Source organism: Borostomias antarcticus (assembly GCF_949987555.1).
Source record: "Borostomias antarcticus genome assembly, chromosome: 8".
Classification (NCBI taxonomy): domain Eukaryota; kingdom Metazoa; phylum Chordata; class Actinopteri; order Stomiiformes; family Stomiidae; genus Borostomias; species Borostomias antarcticus.
The window spans coordinates 31,012,981-31,031,104 of record NC_140241.1 but is presented as its reverse complement, the minus strand read 5'-3'; the positions used below and the strand labels follow the sequence as shown (position 1 = coordinate 31,031,104).

Here is an 18,124-nt window from a genome sequence, read left to right as displayed (position 1 = left end):
GCCCTTCCTTGGCCTCGCTCCTTTTCACAGAATTAAAGGAACACAGCGACCTTGTGCTCACCGACTACACAAGAGTCCTTTCAGATTGAGCGCCGGTCCAGGGTGGGCGGACGGCTCCCGCTGAAGAGATTCACCCAACGTTTCACCTCCAGATCCTGTCCTCATTTCATATGTACTAGGCTAGCTGTGATGTCGACAAGTAAAATGAGCTCGCCTTACGTTTGTCGATCAATATTACTGCTGGAAAATGTGCGCTCCGTGCTGACCGTGCTCATTTCTCTCCTACCTGCTCTTTTTCAGGGTTAAACTCCCATGTTCTAGTGGAGGAGGGCAGCAGCAGCAGTCTGGACACCGGCCTCCAGGATGAAGACGTGGACGAGACCTCCCTCTTCCAGGAGATCGACCGCGAGCTCGCCAACCTGCTGAGTGGCCTCAGCGCCAGGGTCCAGCATGCCACAGCCAGCTCGGCCTCAGAGGACAGCCAACGCCCGACACACAGCGAGGGGAGCGCAGCTATGATCCCCTGTAACGGTCAGAACGGCGCCTTGCCTGATACGGCCAATCGGGGCTCGGAGAGGCAGGCGGGGGCCGGAGGCGAGGAGGAGAACGGCGTCTTGGACCTGGTCGGTCTGGATTCACCCGGAGACCCGCTGCTCTCGCCCACCTTCCTCTTGGACTCCTGGACCCAGGCGCTGCTGAAGGACACGCCCCCCCCAGGTTCGGCCCGGGACCAGAAGCTAGGCGCAGTCTCCGGGGAGGGCGTAAACGGAGATGTCAGGATTGCGCCCGCCGCCGGCCAAGAGAAACCCAGCTGCCCCGTCCGCAGTCCGAGCCCAGTCCCGGTCCCTGAGCTCACGTCTGGGCTGACCTCGGGGGCGGGGCTTCACACGGCTGCGCCCGACGGCGCCCGGATGGATTGCCCTGAAGCCGGGGCCCGTCCGGGGGCCGAAGATGACGCGGGGGGTTCACTACCCGACGACGGTTCTTTGGAAGAATCCAGTAAAATCATAGCGGAGATGCCCGGTATCTTCACCGCCTTCCTGGACGGCGGCCAGTTGAGAGAGAAGCCCTCTAAGAAACTGCGCTTCGCGGAGGGCCGGCCGGGGAGCGCGGATGCTTGTGGTCAGCCCGGGGAGGAGAGGCGGAGCCGAGAGCTGAGGGGCGTGGGCGTGACGGCAGAGAGCTCTCTGGACAGTCTCAGCCCGGCGGAGACGCTGGGTCCCCTGCCTCTGGAGGACCACGTGTCCTTGGCCACGGCGCCGGTCCCTGAAGCGTCCCTGCCGACCCCGCAGAGCCCCGAGGGGACGGCGCAGCCCGGCTCAGGAAGGTACGTCACCTCTTCATCTGCTCTGAGCCCCGCGTGGACAACTAGCCGGTCAGCTGCTGATTCACGTCTGACTCAGCTGCAAAAACACCCCAAAAAAGATGGAGGGCTCTAAAAAATGGCAGCCATACAGATGGATGATGCAATGGTATGGTTGACCAATAGGCTTTTAGAATGTAGCAGCACCAATAACTGCGGTCGCCTATATTTCAGTTGGATGATTCAATTGACTTGAATGACTCTTTGGCCCACTCAGATACTGAGTTCCCTGTTATCCAGAGGTTTCCATTCAACTATATAGAGACTGCTGTTCACAGAAATGTGTTGTTTTGTTTGAGCTTCAACAAGAGGAAGTAGTGAGGTGAAAGGTCTCTGGTTTAATAATGGAACCATGTGCTTGATGACTTCCTGTGGGAGTTTACCATAGGACTTGCATGAAAGGGACAGTAGACATTCAGCTCTCTTTGGGAACTAGGAAGTAGCCTATTTGCGGCAGTTGGTCATGTGTTGGTCATGTCAATTATGGCCACTTATTAGCCTATCAGTTAAAGGTGTTGGCCACCATTTTATAGTATTGTTTCAAACTGGCCTTCAAAGTCGAAGTTAAAGTCTCACAGCAGGAAACCTGCATGTTGCTGCTGCTCTGCATTGCTGTGTCTTTTCCCCCAGTAAATAATTAAAGACTGCACTGGAACGCTGTGATTTTGGGGTTGTTATGGTTTCCCTGTAGATGCAGGTTTGAATTTCATAGGACTTTGATTCCCACAGCATCTTTGATTCAAAGCCTAGTTGTCTTATCTGTGTTGACAGTTGTGTTTTGCAGTGTTCACTTCTTTGACTGAGTCTTTTCTCATGCCATCTCTGCTCCAGCACCACGCAGACCAGTGGCAGCCAGGACAAGAAGGAGGACAAGGACACGTCGGAGAGCCAGGAGGCCACCGACGTCTTCAGCTCGCACTTTGAGAGCATCCTGGAGTCGGAGCGTCTCCGCAGCATTCTGTACAGCAGCCTGGACTCTCTGGACGCCCTGTCGTCCTCCGCTGACGAGGCGGACGCCGGCTTCACCTTCGACATGCCCCTCACGCCCATGATCCAGCAGCGCCTCAAAGAGACGGGACACTTCCTGGATCTGACGCCCGAGGCGGGTCGGCAGGAAGTGCTCAGTGTCACGGCGACAGGGAAGAGCGGGAAAGCTGCCCTGGAAGTGACGTCGTCCTACCTGGATGTGGTGGGTGGGGACCCGGATTTGAACAGCCCATCAGATGAACATTCCAGCGACCCCTTGGCCAATGGGGTGGGAGAGAGCGTGGAGAGGGACCCCAGCGATTGGCTGCAAGGCTGTCTAAGGTAAGGAAAGAGGATTTGTTATTCAGTAAGAAGAATAAGCACGTTTGTCATGCTTTTATGCTAATTTTTGTATAATGCCCATTGTTAACGTAGGTAACATCTACGTTAATCTAATGAATTATTCAAATATATATTGTTCATATATGGCTACAGTCTTAACAAGCCTGATATAGAGGAGTGCCAGAGGCTGTGCTAGTCCCATCCAGGTGTGGCAGTGAATGATGTCACGAACCGGTTTGCCTGTTGCTGAGAGAGGCATGAAACAATCTACGCTATGTGGCTTCATTAGGTTTCAATACTGGGGAATTCTGCCCTCTGCTGGAATTATTTCAGTAATGCACTAATCTCACCATGTGAAAGTAAAGAATGAGTGTGCTGATGGTCTACTACCACCAACAACCTTACATTTGAATGCACATAATTTTTATTTTTATTTGAAGTGGTTATTCCACATAGAATCAAACTCATTCAACATATAGCCTGATTGTTTGAATGTTAAAGGCATATTGGCCCAATCCTAAAATATACCCAACTGTTTCTGCTACTGCTACTAACACAATTACTAGACTGTTACCCAGACAAGACACAGCCCAGTATGTCCTCCCTTTCAAGAAGTGATAAGCAATTCAGATTATCACCATAGGTTCATGTTGTGGTTGAAGAGCCATTAGGGTCAGTCCACTAGCCCAGTATCATTAGGGTCAGTCCACTAGCCCAGTATCATTAGGGTCAGTCCACTAGCCCAGTATCATTAGGGTCAGTCCACTAGCCCAGTATCATTAGGGTCAGTCCACTAGCCCAGTATCATTAGGGTCAGTCCACTAGCCCAGTATCATTAGGGTCAGTCCACTAGCCCAGTATCATTAGGGTCAGTCCACTAGCCCAGTATCATTAGGGTCAGTCCACTAGTCTAGTATCATTAGGGTCAGTCCACTAGCCCAGTATCATTAGGGTCAGTCCACTAGCCCAGTATCATTAGGGTCAGTCCACTAGCCCAGTATCACTGGTGTTTGACCATCATGGACCAAAACCATCTCAGAATCACAGAATTAACATCCACCTCAGTCTCAGTATCACTTGCACAGAGAACGTTTTGCTTTGTAGGAAAACATGAAGCTATTTGGTGAATTTCCCCGCAAATTGTTTTTCACAATGTCATTTCATATTCCTATTTAATAGACACACAAGTTTCAACTAGCCTACAAAGGTAGACTTCTTGAGTCCGTTCAAGTGAACCTGCTCTTAGTCCTCCGGGTTGTGCAGCAGCAGCCCTGCATGTTGAACGGGACAGAACGGAGCAGCTTGCATCGAAAACAGCTTTGAGGATTTGGATTGTGAATTCCTGAGCATATTATTACCCAGGGGACAGAAAGGCTGCGGACGTCCATTTCCCAATGAAAACATCATTAAACCCACTATTTCCTCAGGAGTACAGGAGGAGTGACCGCCATGATGTCCCTCCGTTAGTTTCATCCTGACCCAGACCACACCCCAGAAATGAGAACGTCCCCCTTGGTTTGATGTCATCGTATTTCCTTTTATTGTGGGTGATTCAGATGTCAGGGACAACCCAGATAAGAGTAATGACTCCTATTAAGAGGTTGGGAGCTGTGAATATGCCCTTGAAAAGGGTGATTAATGCAAATGCATTTTTTCAACATTAGTCTGCGGTAATTTATTCACATTTTCATCAGCCTGGATTTTATCTGGCCGTCCTTGATGTCTACTTTATTTGTAAAGAGATTTGAACATACCGTTCTAAACATTGAATTCACGCGTCAAACACTGCAGCAAGCTTTAAAGAGCCAGCTTGGCTGGATGTCATATTGTTTTTCAAAAATTGTACTCAGCTTTCAATATAAACAGTATGAATGCAGTAGTACCAATATCACAATAAGGTTATCGAAGCCTCATGCCGAGGCGGATGCTTCTCAGTTGGTAGAGAGCTGACATCATCTCCATTCTGCTCCTCAGACAGGTTAGACAATATTAAGCACTGCTGTTATTTATAGCCGCAGCAGAAAAGCAGACACAAGTCCCCCGAGCTGCGACACACACACACACACACACACACACACACACACACACTGTACATACACACACACACACACATACGCTTCTTCACCCTTATGTCGAAGGACATAAATAAACCCCCCCACACTGACATCACGCGCACACACACTCTCTCTCTCTCTCTCTCTCTCTCTCTCTCCCCCTCTCTCTCTCTCTCTCTCTCCTCGACACCACCCAGGCAGCTCAGCCCCACGCGTGCGTCCATTCATGCTTACAAGAGGAGAGGAGGGGCTCCGGGCCCCTCTAGCAGATGGAGAGGGAGGGAGTCAGCAGGCAGCCTCTCCAGCTGGATTTACAGCAGAAATGATGGTGGACTCGCCCTCTCAGCGCCAACACACGCACGCACACACACGCCGGCCACCCTGGCTGGCTGCTACTAGCATCTAATGAATAAGCAGAATCGGGGTAGCTACCTGTGTCCGTGCCCGGCGGCACCAGCGAGGGAAACAGCGCTCGCTCTTGTCCTCCATGTAGGTCAGAGAGCCCTCAGAAAAAAACAGCTGTAAGGAACGAACCTGGGCCGGTCACATGGCTGAAGCTCAAGAGTTTCATTCTTAGGGACTTTCTCTCCTCCTCCGCCTCCTCCTCTCTCTCTCCCTCCCTGAGGGCGAGCTGAGCTGGGGCTCCTGCGTCTCCTATGGGCTCCTTGGTGTGCGCCTGTGTGTCCCCGCCGGGCCCGGCCGAAGCAGAACACACCTCCACCCAGTAAGTGGCGACCTTCAGTAATGCATGACGCCAGGCGGCTCCGTCGTCGTGACGGTGGCTGGGTGTGTTTTTCCTGCTAGGCTGCGCTGGTACCAGGCAGGTGGTCTCTGGGAACACGCTCTGCAGTGGCTTGTGGTTACAGCGCTCGGCTCTTTCTCTTCTCTTGTGCTTTCTCTTCCTTTCTTTCTCTCTGTCTCCCTCTCTCTCCATCCTCCTCCTCCCTCTCTCTTTCTCTCTCTCTCTCTCTCTCTCTCTCTCTCTCCCGGTGTCTTTCAGGAGGGATGGTTGTGAGCAAGAGGCTTTGCTCTGCCAGATTAATACTGTTGCCCTTTCCCCCTCTTCCCCCCTCTCTCCCTCCCTCTCTCTCTCTCTCTCTCTCTCTCCCTCCCTCTCTCTCTCTCTCTCTCTCTCTCTCTCTCTTTCCCAAGAAGTGGGTGGTTCTTACACCAACAGGAGGCTTGAACAGGAATCTGAGGTGAATAGTAATGAAGAATGGAAATCCAGATATTGGGCTTCTAAGCCTATTAGCTGTCTGGTCAAGAGAATTATAGTCATGCGAGGCATTTGCATGCGGTCAGCAACTGTAAAGGTAAATTGCTGCCCACTAACTCAGAGGACGGCTCATAAATTGTTGAACCACTATGATAAATCCTTTGGTTAATCATGAAATGCAAAGGTCGTTACTCTTGTGACTTGATAGGATACCAATTCAGCTATATCCAAAGAGCCAGCATCCTTGCATTTGTTGTCGTTAAGAGTCACTTGCAACAAGGCCTAAAAAATGATGACCAAATGAAAGCGGATCCTCCCAAGATAATCCCTCCCAAGATTTTGAATATTATGAAAGTTGTGAATTGTGAAAGTGTTTCTTAATCTTAGTAAAGTCAAATTGACCAAAGTGCTGTACGAGCCAGAGCAGGCAGTAAAATCACACTAAAAAAGACAACAAAAACACCCACCACGTAAGCATCAATACACGTATACAGTATGTAAGTATGTGTTTGTACAGTATGTAAGTATGTGTTTGTACAGTATGTACAAAAGGACAAATCGTTGGCATAGGCCGATGAAAAGTATCAGGAAAGACCATTAACGTTGTTTCCATCCATGTTAGCTTTTTATTCAGACACATCCTGACTGGATAAGGGTTGTGGTTGAATCTCTCTGTAGGGCATCATGAATGTCCTCAACAGGGGACTGTAGTTCTGTCCTACATTAAGCCAAACTGTTCTAGATAGGCCAGCCTATATGATATCATGCCTTGCTCGCATGCTGGCCTGGACCTGTGTAATGTTCATGATTAATTGTGTGCCCTTAAACCAACTGTCAAGACGTTTTTGCATCACTCAAATATGTTATATCTGTTGAATGGAACCTACACTAATCTAATAAAAAATGGAATAATAGCCTTCCACATAATTTCAGTTAGCGACAGAGTGATGTGTTGTGCATGATAATGCACCGGACGTCTATATTTGGTCGCGCTGAGGATTTTGTTTATGAGTAGTTTATCTCTTCAGGGGTCGCCATTTTGAACACTATATTTGGGAAGTCACTGTAACAGGCAAAGTTGAAGAGTTTGTTCCTATTTTAGGCCGCTGGTCTTGATACGATGTGATGTTGAGGGTAAGGCTTATTATATAAACATGATGTTGAGGGTAAGGCTTATTATATAAACATGATGTTGAGGGTAAGGCTTATTATATAAACATGATGTTGAGGGTAAGGCTTATTATATAAACATGATGTTGAGGGTAAGGCTTATTATATAAACATGATGTTGAGGGTAAGGCTTATTATATAAACATGATGTTGAGGGTAAGACTTATTCACCATGGCTGCGGGGTCTTTCACTGTGAGTGTGCAGGAATTTAAACATGATGTTGATGTTCATTTTAATGTCATTGATAGTTCTCAGTTGTTTGAACATTCAGTTCGAACATTTAGTCCTGTACCCAGATTCCAAGATTACACCCAAAACATTTTTGAAGGATTTAGTTGAGGGACATGTGGAGAATTTCAACATTATTGTTGAGGAGAAAGTCCAGTGAAAAGAGAAGCTGTGAGTCACAGCCCGGCCAGTGTGGAGCCACACCTGAGTCACATGCTGAGTGAGTGACAGACGGGTCCCTCTGAGTATTGTGTGTCACAGAGCCGTCTCATCATCTGCCACCCCGGAGACTCCCAGCAGCCCCGGGGCCCCCCTCACTCTCTGGCTGTCCCAGTGACTCTGCAACCTCAGGCCTCTGGCTCTGTTTGAGTCTCAGTTTGTGTCTCTCGCCCTCTGTCACTGTCCCGGTCTCTCTCTGTCTCTCGCTCTGCTCTGTCCGTCTCTGTGCCTGTCACCCTTTCCCACCCTCCTGCTCCGTCTGGTCTCTCACTGTGTACACGTCTCTCTCCCTTTCTGTATCCCTGTTCTCTCTCTCTCTCTCTCTCTCTCTCTCTCTCTCTCTCTCTCTCTCTCTCTCTCTCCAGTGCCTGCTTCACACTTGGCTAGGGGCGAAGCTCAGACACCATGTGTTTTCACTGCTTTAATGAGTTACCCTATCTACTGTGAGGTGAAGTAGTGAACTAAGTCTAGACTGCAGTCTGACTGAGGACCAACCTGCAGATGCAGTGTGTAGGGTTAGGGTTAGGGCCCAGGTCCTAGGTCCTAGGTCCTAGGTCCAGGGCCTGCAGATGCCGTGTGTAGGGTTAGGGTTAGGGTTAGGGCCCAGGTCCTAGGTCCTAGGTCCAGGCCCAGGGCCTGCAGATGCAGTGTGTAGGGTTAGGGTTAGGGTTAGGGTTAGGGTTAGGGTTAGGGTTAGGGTTAGGGTTAGGGCCCAGGCTTCTCTGATGGGCTGTGCATTGTGCATTGTATAGTGTGTTTGCGCGTAAGCACATTTTCAAGGCAGAGCTTTTGTGTCACATTACCAACACACAAACAGTTTTAATGAGCCGCCTGCAATGCACTGAGGGGTACGGTGACACCAATTGAGCCGAGTAAACGTTTGACTTGGGTGTAATTCCCTGCCGTGTTTTTGGTCAGTTCTCCCTGCTGGACACCAGAGGGCACCAGAGGGCAGAGTCTTTCCTGCAGATGTGGACTTGAAAAGGTAATTGGAAAACCTGGGACCTCTGGGAAGGGACTCCACTGAGCCCCATGTCACAAAACACATCCTTTTCTCGTAGTTGAGTGTTTTCACCCTCTAATAATCAGATGAGCTAACCAAGATGGAGGGAAACTATTGAGTGTTGTGTGTGATTTCTCAAGAGTTGCAGGCCTTTAGAAGATCAATAGACAACGCGGCTTGTCCTCTAGCTAAGATGTTTCTTTAGTTGCGTCTCCTAGGAGTGTGAGTGCGTGCTTATATGTCCACACAGATGCTGAGTCATCCCTCCAGGCAGCCCACTCCCACTATTCTTCTTCTGGTCTCAGTGTCTGGGCTGGGCCTGATCAGCATGCCGTTCCACGTTCATCCCCTGAGCCCATATGGGGGAGGATACTGGTGAACGGCTCCACTTCTCCAGTACCAGAGAGTGTCCCATGCTCTCTCCCCCCTCTCATATCCCCTCTCTCGGGAGGAAGGGTCCCCCTCCCCTCTCTTTAGCTGTCTCTGTCTGTCTTTCGTCCTCCCCCTTCCCTCCTTATCCATCTGCCTCTCACTCCCTGTCAATCTCTCTGTCTCCTCCCTTGTTCATGTTTCTCTCATTCTCTCATCCTCTGACTTGTCTTTATCTCTCCTCCTGTCGCTCTCACGCGTCTCTCACACAGGATCTCTTCCTGTCTGTCTCTGGAGGCCTGAGTCACAGCTGTGGTCCCTGCCCCAGCTCCTCCCCCCCCCTCCTCCAGCTCCTCCCCCCCTGCCCCAGCTCCTCCCCCCCCTGCCCCAGCTCCTCTCCCCCCCTGCCCCAGCTCCTCCCCCCCCTGCCCCAGCTCCTCTCCCCCCCTGCCCCAGCTCCCCCCCCCCCCCTGCTGCTCACAATGTAGAGTGATGATAGGTGAGTTAACCTTTGCATGTTGATGGAGGTGTACAAATGAAAACTGCGCCGCCCCTGAAAATAATCAATCCCAGCCATTAGCCTGTACTGAGGCTGGCCTCAGTGCGCTGGTAATGATGACTCATTCAGTCAGATGTTCAGGGTTACTTAGTACTAGTACTAGCCTTACACTGGCACCAAATGGAAAGTGGAAGTTCATCATCTGCCTGCGCTTTGAAGACAATCGCCCTCCTCTCAGACTCGACAGAGCGAGAGTCACAATAGCTTGGCTGTGTTGTCTCGGGAGGACCAGCACACAGACCGCCCTCTAGAGACACTCATCTACTGTATGTTTTCAAGCAAGAGGCAGAGCTTAAGGCCTAGCCTGTGCCTGTTTACACAATGTGTCCTATGAGTCTTGAGAGGTACTGGAGGCCTAGTTTGTCATTTTGTGGTGCAAATCCCACAGGGTTATATTTTGTTCCCTCTGTGGCTAGAAATTCTTCACATGCAAATAATTTAAAAGAGATTCACCCCTTCTCCCCCAATTAAACAGCCTTCTCTCTGTTCATCTACACAACGTTGAGGTCGTCCTGTGCTGTTGATGAAGTGAAAAGTTGGCTAGTTGTGTTGTTTGGTTTGGTAGTTTACGGGTTGTCATGGTAGCGATACAACTTCCTCAATTCTGGTAGTTCCCTCTTTAGATCTCAGAAGGTCTTAGAGGAGGAAATGAATGTAAATGATCATGATTACTGTGCAGAACAGCCAGGGTGTGTTTTAGCACCTCCACCCCTTTTACTTTTCCACAATGTAACTGAATGATTCAGAGTATGAAGTGATGCTCCTCATGTGTGCTGGAGTTTCAGACCTTTTGTTCAGTGTAGGTCTTCCTCATACTACAACAATGGTTTAATAATTCAAGTGTAGCTCTACGCTTTATGACAAATCAGGTGCAACTAATGTCAGTAGAGTTAAGCCCTATTGCAATAACACCATGTTGTTATCCAAAGTATTAACTGCTTAAATTACAAAATGATGATGTGATACGACTGACGGTCGAAGAGGTTTGAGATGAGGGGATTATGGGATAGCTTGGTGAAGAGCTAGATGGCCTTGTTATGTTATGTTATGTTATTTTTATTTATAATAAAAATTGTATGATCTTGGGGTTAAAGGGCGGTCCCAGTATCAGATTAATGTAATTCAGAATGGTTTAATCTTACAACAACGGACAAGATTAATGCCGGCTGGGTTACTAAAGTTAAGAGTGATCCTTGAAGCCAATGAGACTAGAGTTCCTCCTTGCGAGTTAATTAAAAAATGCAATATTAATGAGGTTTAGTTAGTCAAAGTGATAGCTTAGCCAGGCGGGATTCAAACTCACACTTTGAGCTCTGACACTCGTCAGGCGGACGCACTGACAGTTGTGCCAGTAGGGACGCCCCTCTTGGAGGAACTGTCAGCGCTCCTTTGAGGAGCGAGTTTACCAGCTACACTACCTTGAACTCACCCCACAAGGGTTTATGAGGACTGAGGATTCACTCTGCTACACAAATAAGCTGCAGGTGGATATTGCGTAATATTCTTAGGAACCGCTTAGAGTGAATCTCAGAGCTTAAAAGCGTTTGTGGATCCATTTGCACTTTCCAATTTTCTCAATGTTCGTCCCTTGGCCCTGTGTGGAAACATCTGAACCACGTCAGTTGGTTCTCAGACGGAACCCGTGCCCTCTATTGTCCCGTATGAAAGAGGCCTCTTGGACATCTCATGAGAACAGACCACAGACGGGTGAGACGGTGAATCATTGCTGGGAAATGACATCTGTTTTTGGACACACCCTCATGAGACTCAGGAACAGTGTTGTGCATGAACACGCTAAAAGAGCAACGTTCACTGAACGCACTCATGCTTTTGATGAACGGTGAACTGAACGCACCCATCTGAAGCTGCTGAACGTCAACATGAGCGATGTTCACTCTGGCGGGAGTTACCCACGATAGTAAACTTCGCTCACGAGTGTTGCCAGATACTGTGGAACATTCCAGGCGAAAACTGCAGAAACGCACACAAAACAGCCCAAAAAGCTTGCTGGAACACCGCCTAATCTGGCAACATGACTGTGTCGCATTGTTTTACATCACTAATATGTGCATGCTACACAGATCCATGGATGGCAAGAGAAGGGACTTCAGATGCTGAATATTCATAACAATGAAGATACGATTCTGATCCAGATGGAAAAACCCCAACATTTCTATTCACAACATGAGCTTCCTACCTCAGCCTGGATCCTTTTCCTTACACTTCTTGCCTATAGCGTGGAGAGTTAGGGTTAGAGTTAGCGTGGAGAGGGTGTCTTCAAGTTCACTAAGATGACCCTGTGTGTTCCTCAGACCAGATGTACAGAACAGCACCACATTCCCCTGCTGGGTTCCCCTTGTGGTCACTGCCAGAGAGCAGTCAGCTTTATCTGTAGTGCAGATTTGTAAATTGTGTGCTTGGAGCATGTAAGTATGGATACTGAGAGAGACCTCCAGAGAATGTCCAGGCTTCTTTATGGTAAACTGGCTGATTGATGAGCCTCCAAGGTTACAGATGAGCTACTGTAAAGCACTGCCCTCTCATTTCTCTGACCCAAATGATACATGATTTAAATACCAAAACAAAACCGTCTAAAGGCTGATTACATGCTAGCTGTGTGCAAACTGTTTGTTTTAGCTCATCTGGATGATGATCAACCGACTGGCTGAACCAAGGGTTATTATGAACCAAGGGTTATTATGGTCGAAAAATGGTCTCTGGTGAAATTGGATTGTTTTACTTCCCTGATGTTCTTTTATCTTGTTTTTAAGGGGACTACAATTCTCTTTACTGACTCAGACATGCGCAGTAAGAGGCTTTACTGCTTTATAATAGAGTTTTGTTTCTGGAATTAACAAATAGAAATGCTGGTATTGTGCAATGTCAACCCTGCAGATGGAGGCCGGCCACATTTCATTTAGCAGAGTCATTAACATAGATTATAAACTTAGATGAGCAGTTCAAGTGTTAATTTCAAGCATCTGTCTTTCATTAACTCTACAGCACTTCCATGCCTATTCCGCTAAAGGGGAAGTGCAGCGGGAGGCAGGATGTTACAACTTTCTCTTGATCTTTCGGTGCACAGGACTCTCCTCTTCCACATTCAGTCTAGTAGGAGGAGATGAGCTGAACAAAGCCGGACTGAACTGATCCTTTCTTCGGAGCCCTTGTGACTGGCTTCTCTCCGGAACGCGGCACTAAAACAGATTGAGAGGAAAAACTCTATAAGTTTGGGACTGGAATGCATGCGCAGATACTCCCCAAAACCTGGACGGAGACGTGTTGTGAGTGTGTTTAGTGAGTGTGCACTGCTTCTGGATCTGTGTGCACTGCTTCTGGATATGTGCGCGGACTTCGTAGCAGGTAAACAAAAGTTTTGATGCGTTGACACGTCGGAGGATTTGCGGAGCGGCCGAATTTGTTTGACATTACATATGAAGAGTAGGCTATACGAGAAGATTACATATGAAGAGTAGACTATACCGAGAAGATTACATATGAAGAGTAGGCTATACCGAGAAGATTACATATGAAGAGTAGGCTATACCGAGAAGTCGCTCAATGTGGTGGAGTTATCAGAAGGGGAACCGGGAATGATTAAAAGGTGAGTTTTGTCCGTGCCTGGTGGTAGTAGTCTCCAAGGCTAGGGTTAGGGTTAGGGTTAGCCTCAAGGCTTCACATTCTTCCACATTCTTCAGTGTTTTTGGGAGGGGTGGGGTGATGAAACCGTTATGTCTGAGATGCTGACTCTGGTATTTATCTTTGCAAGTCGCAGCTGCACATGGAGACAGAAGAAGGCTATTTCCTCAGATCCCAAACAACTTTGCTCGTTTTGTATATGAACAATCTTCTTAATGATTGGATGGTTAGTCTACTCTCACTCTTTAATGATTGGATGGTTAGATACTCTCACTCTTTAATGATTGGATGGTTAGCCTACTCACTCTTTAATGATTGGATGGTTAGTCTACTCTCACTCTTTAATGATTGGATGGTTAGATACTCTCACTCTTTAATGATTGGATGGTTAGCCTACTCTCACTCTTTCAGGCCACAGAACCAATAGACTGTGTGCGGCAGCACGTGATTCCACATCCAGCTATGGATAAATGAGTGTTGATCATGTCCCCCCTGTGAAACCCTGTGAAAAGTAAGTTAGTCATGTTCAGCCCATGTCTGTCATCCTTCAACCGTTGTTTCGGCATGAAACAAATGTAATTGCATTCGACTAACTCCCGTGCATTGCTTCACGTCTGCTAGGCTGTTTCATTGTCAACAAAGTTGAGGATCGGAGAGTTTGGCTGGTCGATCAGTTTCTACACAGTCATAGTTATGTCATAGTTTCATTTTATTTTTATGAATCGTTTGGCATTAATCGCCTATATTGTTCTGTTCATATTCGTATTGTTATCAGAAATGTATGCCAGGTGCACGGCCTGCTGTACGGCTCTGACAGATGGGAGACAGGCTAGTCTCTGGGAGACAGGCAGATGGGAGACGGGCTAGTCTCTGGGAGACAGGCAGATGGGAGACAGGCTAGTCTCTGGCTCAGATGGGAGACAGGCTAGTCTCTGGCTCTAGATGGGAGACAGGCTAGTCTCTGGCTCAGATGGGAGACAGGCTAGTCTCTGGCTCTAGATGGGAGACAGGCTAGTCTCTGGCTCTAGATGGGAGACAGGCTAGTCTCTGGCTCTAGATGGGAGACAGGCTAGTCTCTGGCTCTAGTCTCTGGCTCTGGTCCTTGCTCAAGTACTGTGTAAATAATACTTATTTGAATGGGGTGTAGAATTCTTTATTTATAAACCTCGCAAAAAAACCTAATTGTTGCTGAATGATGATGAAATACTGAAGCCTACAGTGATTAATGTGCTCAATATGTGAGGCTGAATGTATCTACAGTAGCCTACACCCTGCCTCACATGTATCTACAGTACACCCTGCATGTATCTACAGTACACCCTGCATGTATCTACAGTACACCCTGCCTCACAGTACACCCTGCCTCACAGTACACCCTGCCTCACATGTATCTACAGTACACCCTGCCTCACAGTACACCCTGCCTCACAGTACACCCTGCCTCACATGTATCTACAGTACACCCTGCATGTATCTACAGTACACCCTGCCTCACAGTACACCCTGCCTCACATGTATCTACAGTACACCCTGCATGTATCTACAGTACACCCTGCCTCACAGTACACCCTGCCTCACATGTATCTACAGTACACCCTGCCTCACATGTATCTACAGTACACCCTGCCTCACATGTATCTACAGTACACCCTGCCTCACATGTATCTCAGTACACCCTGCCTCACTTGTATCTACAGTACACCCTGCCTCACATGTATCTCAGTACACCCTGCCTCACATGTATCTACAGTACACCCTGCCTCACAGTACACCCTGCCTCACATGTATCTACAGTACACCCTGCCTCACATGTATCTACAGTACACCCTGCCTCACATGTATCTCAGTACACCCTGCCTCACATGTATCTCAGTACACCCTGCCTCACATGTATCTCAGTACACCCTGCCTCACATGTATCTACAGTACACCCTGCCTCACTTGCTGGCTGGTGATCTGCCACACTGTGGTGGAAATCTAGAACCGCATCTCTTCAGCTGACTCCCTCGATTGCTTCTCTCTCTCCCTCTCTACTCAACCTCTCCTGTTGTAGGTATGATTTTTGTAGTTTGTTTAGGGTGCTGGTTATTGCAGTTGCATTGAAGGAACTATTTTAGCATGTCGGCTAATTCTAACAGATCTTAGCAGGAATGTGCCACTTTTTATTATTCTATAGTCCGGATGTTTTCTAGCTACTATGTTATTTGATGCATATAGAGAAGGCTCTGGTTTTACCGCTCATGGCATTAGACTTTCCATTTTATTTTAAAAGTTCATCTTGGGTTGCATCTTAACGATTAGGGTATTGTATTTGTTTATTTTACCTTTATTTAACCAGATAAAATCAATTGAGAACCAATTCTCATTTACATGGTACAGGGTAGACTTACACAAGCAACAACAAAGTGTGTAAATATTCTTTAGGAATAAAAGATGCATCATGCATTAACAAATCATGATGCCCATTCCTACCCCACCCACAGGTTTACAGGTTACAGACGACAGGTATCTAATAACTGGACTGATTATTCAATCAGAAGAAGGAAAATACATAAATAATTAACACTACTAATAATCACATTTATTAAGAATAATCACAAGATGATGGAAGAAAAGGAGGGAAAAAGAAAAAAGAGAGCAACAAAATATTTTCACCCAGATCACATTGTCATTGTTCATTTTTGGGGAAAAGGCTTTTAGGGGCACTGACTGGACTAGACCAGGAAATACCTTTGAGTGGACTAGACCAGGAAATACCTTTGAGTGGACTAGACCAGGAAATACCTTTGAGTGGACTAGACCAGGGTCATACCTTTGAGTGGACTAGACCAGGAAATACCTTTGAGTGGACTAGACCAGGAAATACCTTTGAGTGGACTAGACCAGGAAATACCTTTGAGTGGACTAGACCAGGAAATACCTTTGAGTGGACTAGACCAGGAAATACCTTTGAGTGGACTAGACCAGGAAATACCTTTGAGTGGACTAGACCAGGAAATACCTTTGAGTGGACTAGACCAGGAAATACCTTTGAGTGGACTAGACCAGGAAATACCTTTGAGTGGACTAGACCAGGGAAATACCTTTGAGTGGACTAGACCAGGAAATACCTTTGAGTGGACTAGACCAGGAAATACCTTTGAGTGGACTAGACCAGGAAATACCTTCGTACTTGTAGTTTCTCAGAATTCACTTTGAACTGAGAGCTACTGTACTATGGAACTGAATTATCATCTCAATCATTCAACATGGTGCAGAATTGTTATTTCTGACTGACAGTCAAACATGACAAGTATTGAAATGTTTTTGTGATGTGGAAATAAGTAGGCCTTCTATTTAACTTGGCTAAAATACGTACTTTTCATAAAACACTTAGTCATAACTTGGTTGTTTCTAGACGGGTAGTGAAAGTTTCTCTTTGATTCTCACTGCTCCACAGAGCCAGGAATGTGAGATTTATTTTAGTGTGGCGTCGCAGGATTGAAATGGATCCCTTTTTTCACAGCATGACTCAGTTCTGCCTGAAGAACTGAAACAGATTTTTTCTACTACCTAGATACTTCACACCATTGCACTGGTCAATATGCTATGTTGCCTTGCATCAAAATCATCTGTATGCCTGTGTAGACCATGGTCAAACCCTCTATCCCCTCACGACCGCTACGCTCTGCTACCTCGGGGCGACTGGTTACCCCGTCACTCTGAGGCCCTTTGAAATCGAGAGTTTAACATGTTTTTTGAATGATTTTTCACCAAAAAAAACGGTGGTAGAGCAATTATCAGACTTTCAGACTTATCAGACTTTCTCAAAAGTGTTAGTTTTGTCAACGTTTTGATCTGAACCATTGTATATGATCATAAGTAACCTTAAAACAGGGCTAAACATGCATTTTCCCTTTACTACTACTACAAGAATTGGACTTGATTCCATTTTTGTAGTTTCCACCTTCCAATCTATTGATCTCCTTCTCTGTATATAGTAGCCTAGTAGGCCTATAGTTAATAAATAGATCAGCAGGGGGTCTGACGCAGGAACGGTCTAATGACTCCATGCTATCAGCCCCAGTTATTACCATTTTCTGTACATTTTAAATATGCGATGTAAATATGATGTAAAATGTGTTGTTTCTACAGTATGACATACTGTTTGCATATGTAATACCCACGTGAGAATGGGTTGATTTGAAATGATTCACAGGTGCGATACTGCTATAAAAGCCGGAACAAGCACCTGTTCAGTAGCTAAACACTGAAGAAGGCAGAGCCCAAACGCGTCTGTCAGGTCTGTCCACCGTTATAAAATAAAGAGCATAAACATAGTTTTGAGTGCGGACCCTTCTTTATTTGTGATCAGAGACTCTGCTGTCCTGACGTCAGTGGGTCAGTGGGTCAGTGGGTCAGTGAGTGGGTCAGTGGGTCAGTGGGTCAGTGGGCACATTGACGTCAGGACAGCAGAGTCTCTGCTCATCTTTCGTTGCAGGCTCAAAACTCATCTCTTCAAGAAGTACTACAACCATCCTCCCTCTTAAGCACCTATGGTATTTGAGATTGTTATTCTTGCACTTTGCCTTCAGCACTAGATTATGCTCTTGTCACTTGTTTTAGAAAGGAGATGCACTTGTGAGTTGTGAGTAGTAGTACATTGGCTTTACCTACCTTAAATGCAGTTATTGTTAGTCGCTTTGGATAAAAGTGTCAGCTAAATGACTGTTGTGTAATGTAATCTATGTTTCAGGATGAGACGTAGATTGAGACTTTGCGTTCGCCCCCCTTCTCATAATTGTCAGGTCCACCTCGCAGTTCACACATCCAGCCACTGCCCTCGCCCCGAGGCCCTCACACATCCAGCCACTGCCCTCGCCCCGAGGCCCTCTCTGACCCGCCGGGGCGGAGCTCTCCAAGTATAGCCCTTCCGTGGGTGGAGCGCTGCTCATATCTAATGCACGTCTCACTGAGGAAATCTCCATGTGGATTAAAACCATACAGGCGACATCC

At 47.2% G+C, this 18,124-nt stretch overlaps 1 protein-coding gene across 2 annotated transcripts in view; it reads left to right on the top strand.

The window, feature by feature from the left end:
- Positions 1-413: 413 nt before the first annotated feature.
- psd3l (pleckstrin and Sec7 domain containing 3, like) overlaps positions 414-18,124 on the top strand; it is a 61,622-nt gene continuing 43,911 nt past the window's right edge. For both annotated transcript variants that reach the window (XM_084442729.1, XM_084442728.1), the window contains exons 1-2: positions 414-1,327; positions 2,195-2,671. In XM_084442729.1, coding sequence (XP_084298855.1) covers positions 516-1,327; positions 2,195-2,671 — 1,289 coding nt within the window. In that variant the 5' untranslated portion in view covers positions 414-515. The remainder of the gene's footprint in view (positions 1,328-2,194; positions 2,672-18,124) is intronic.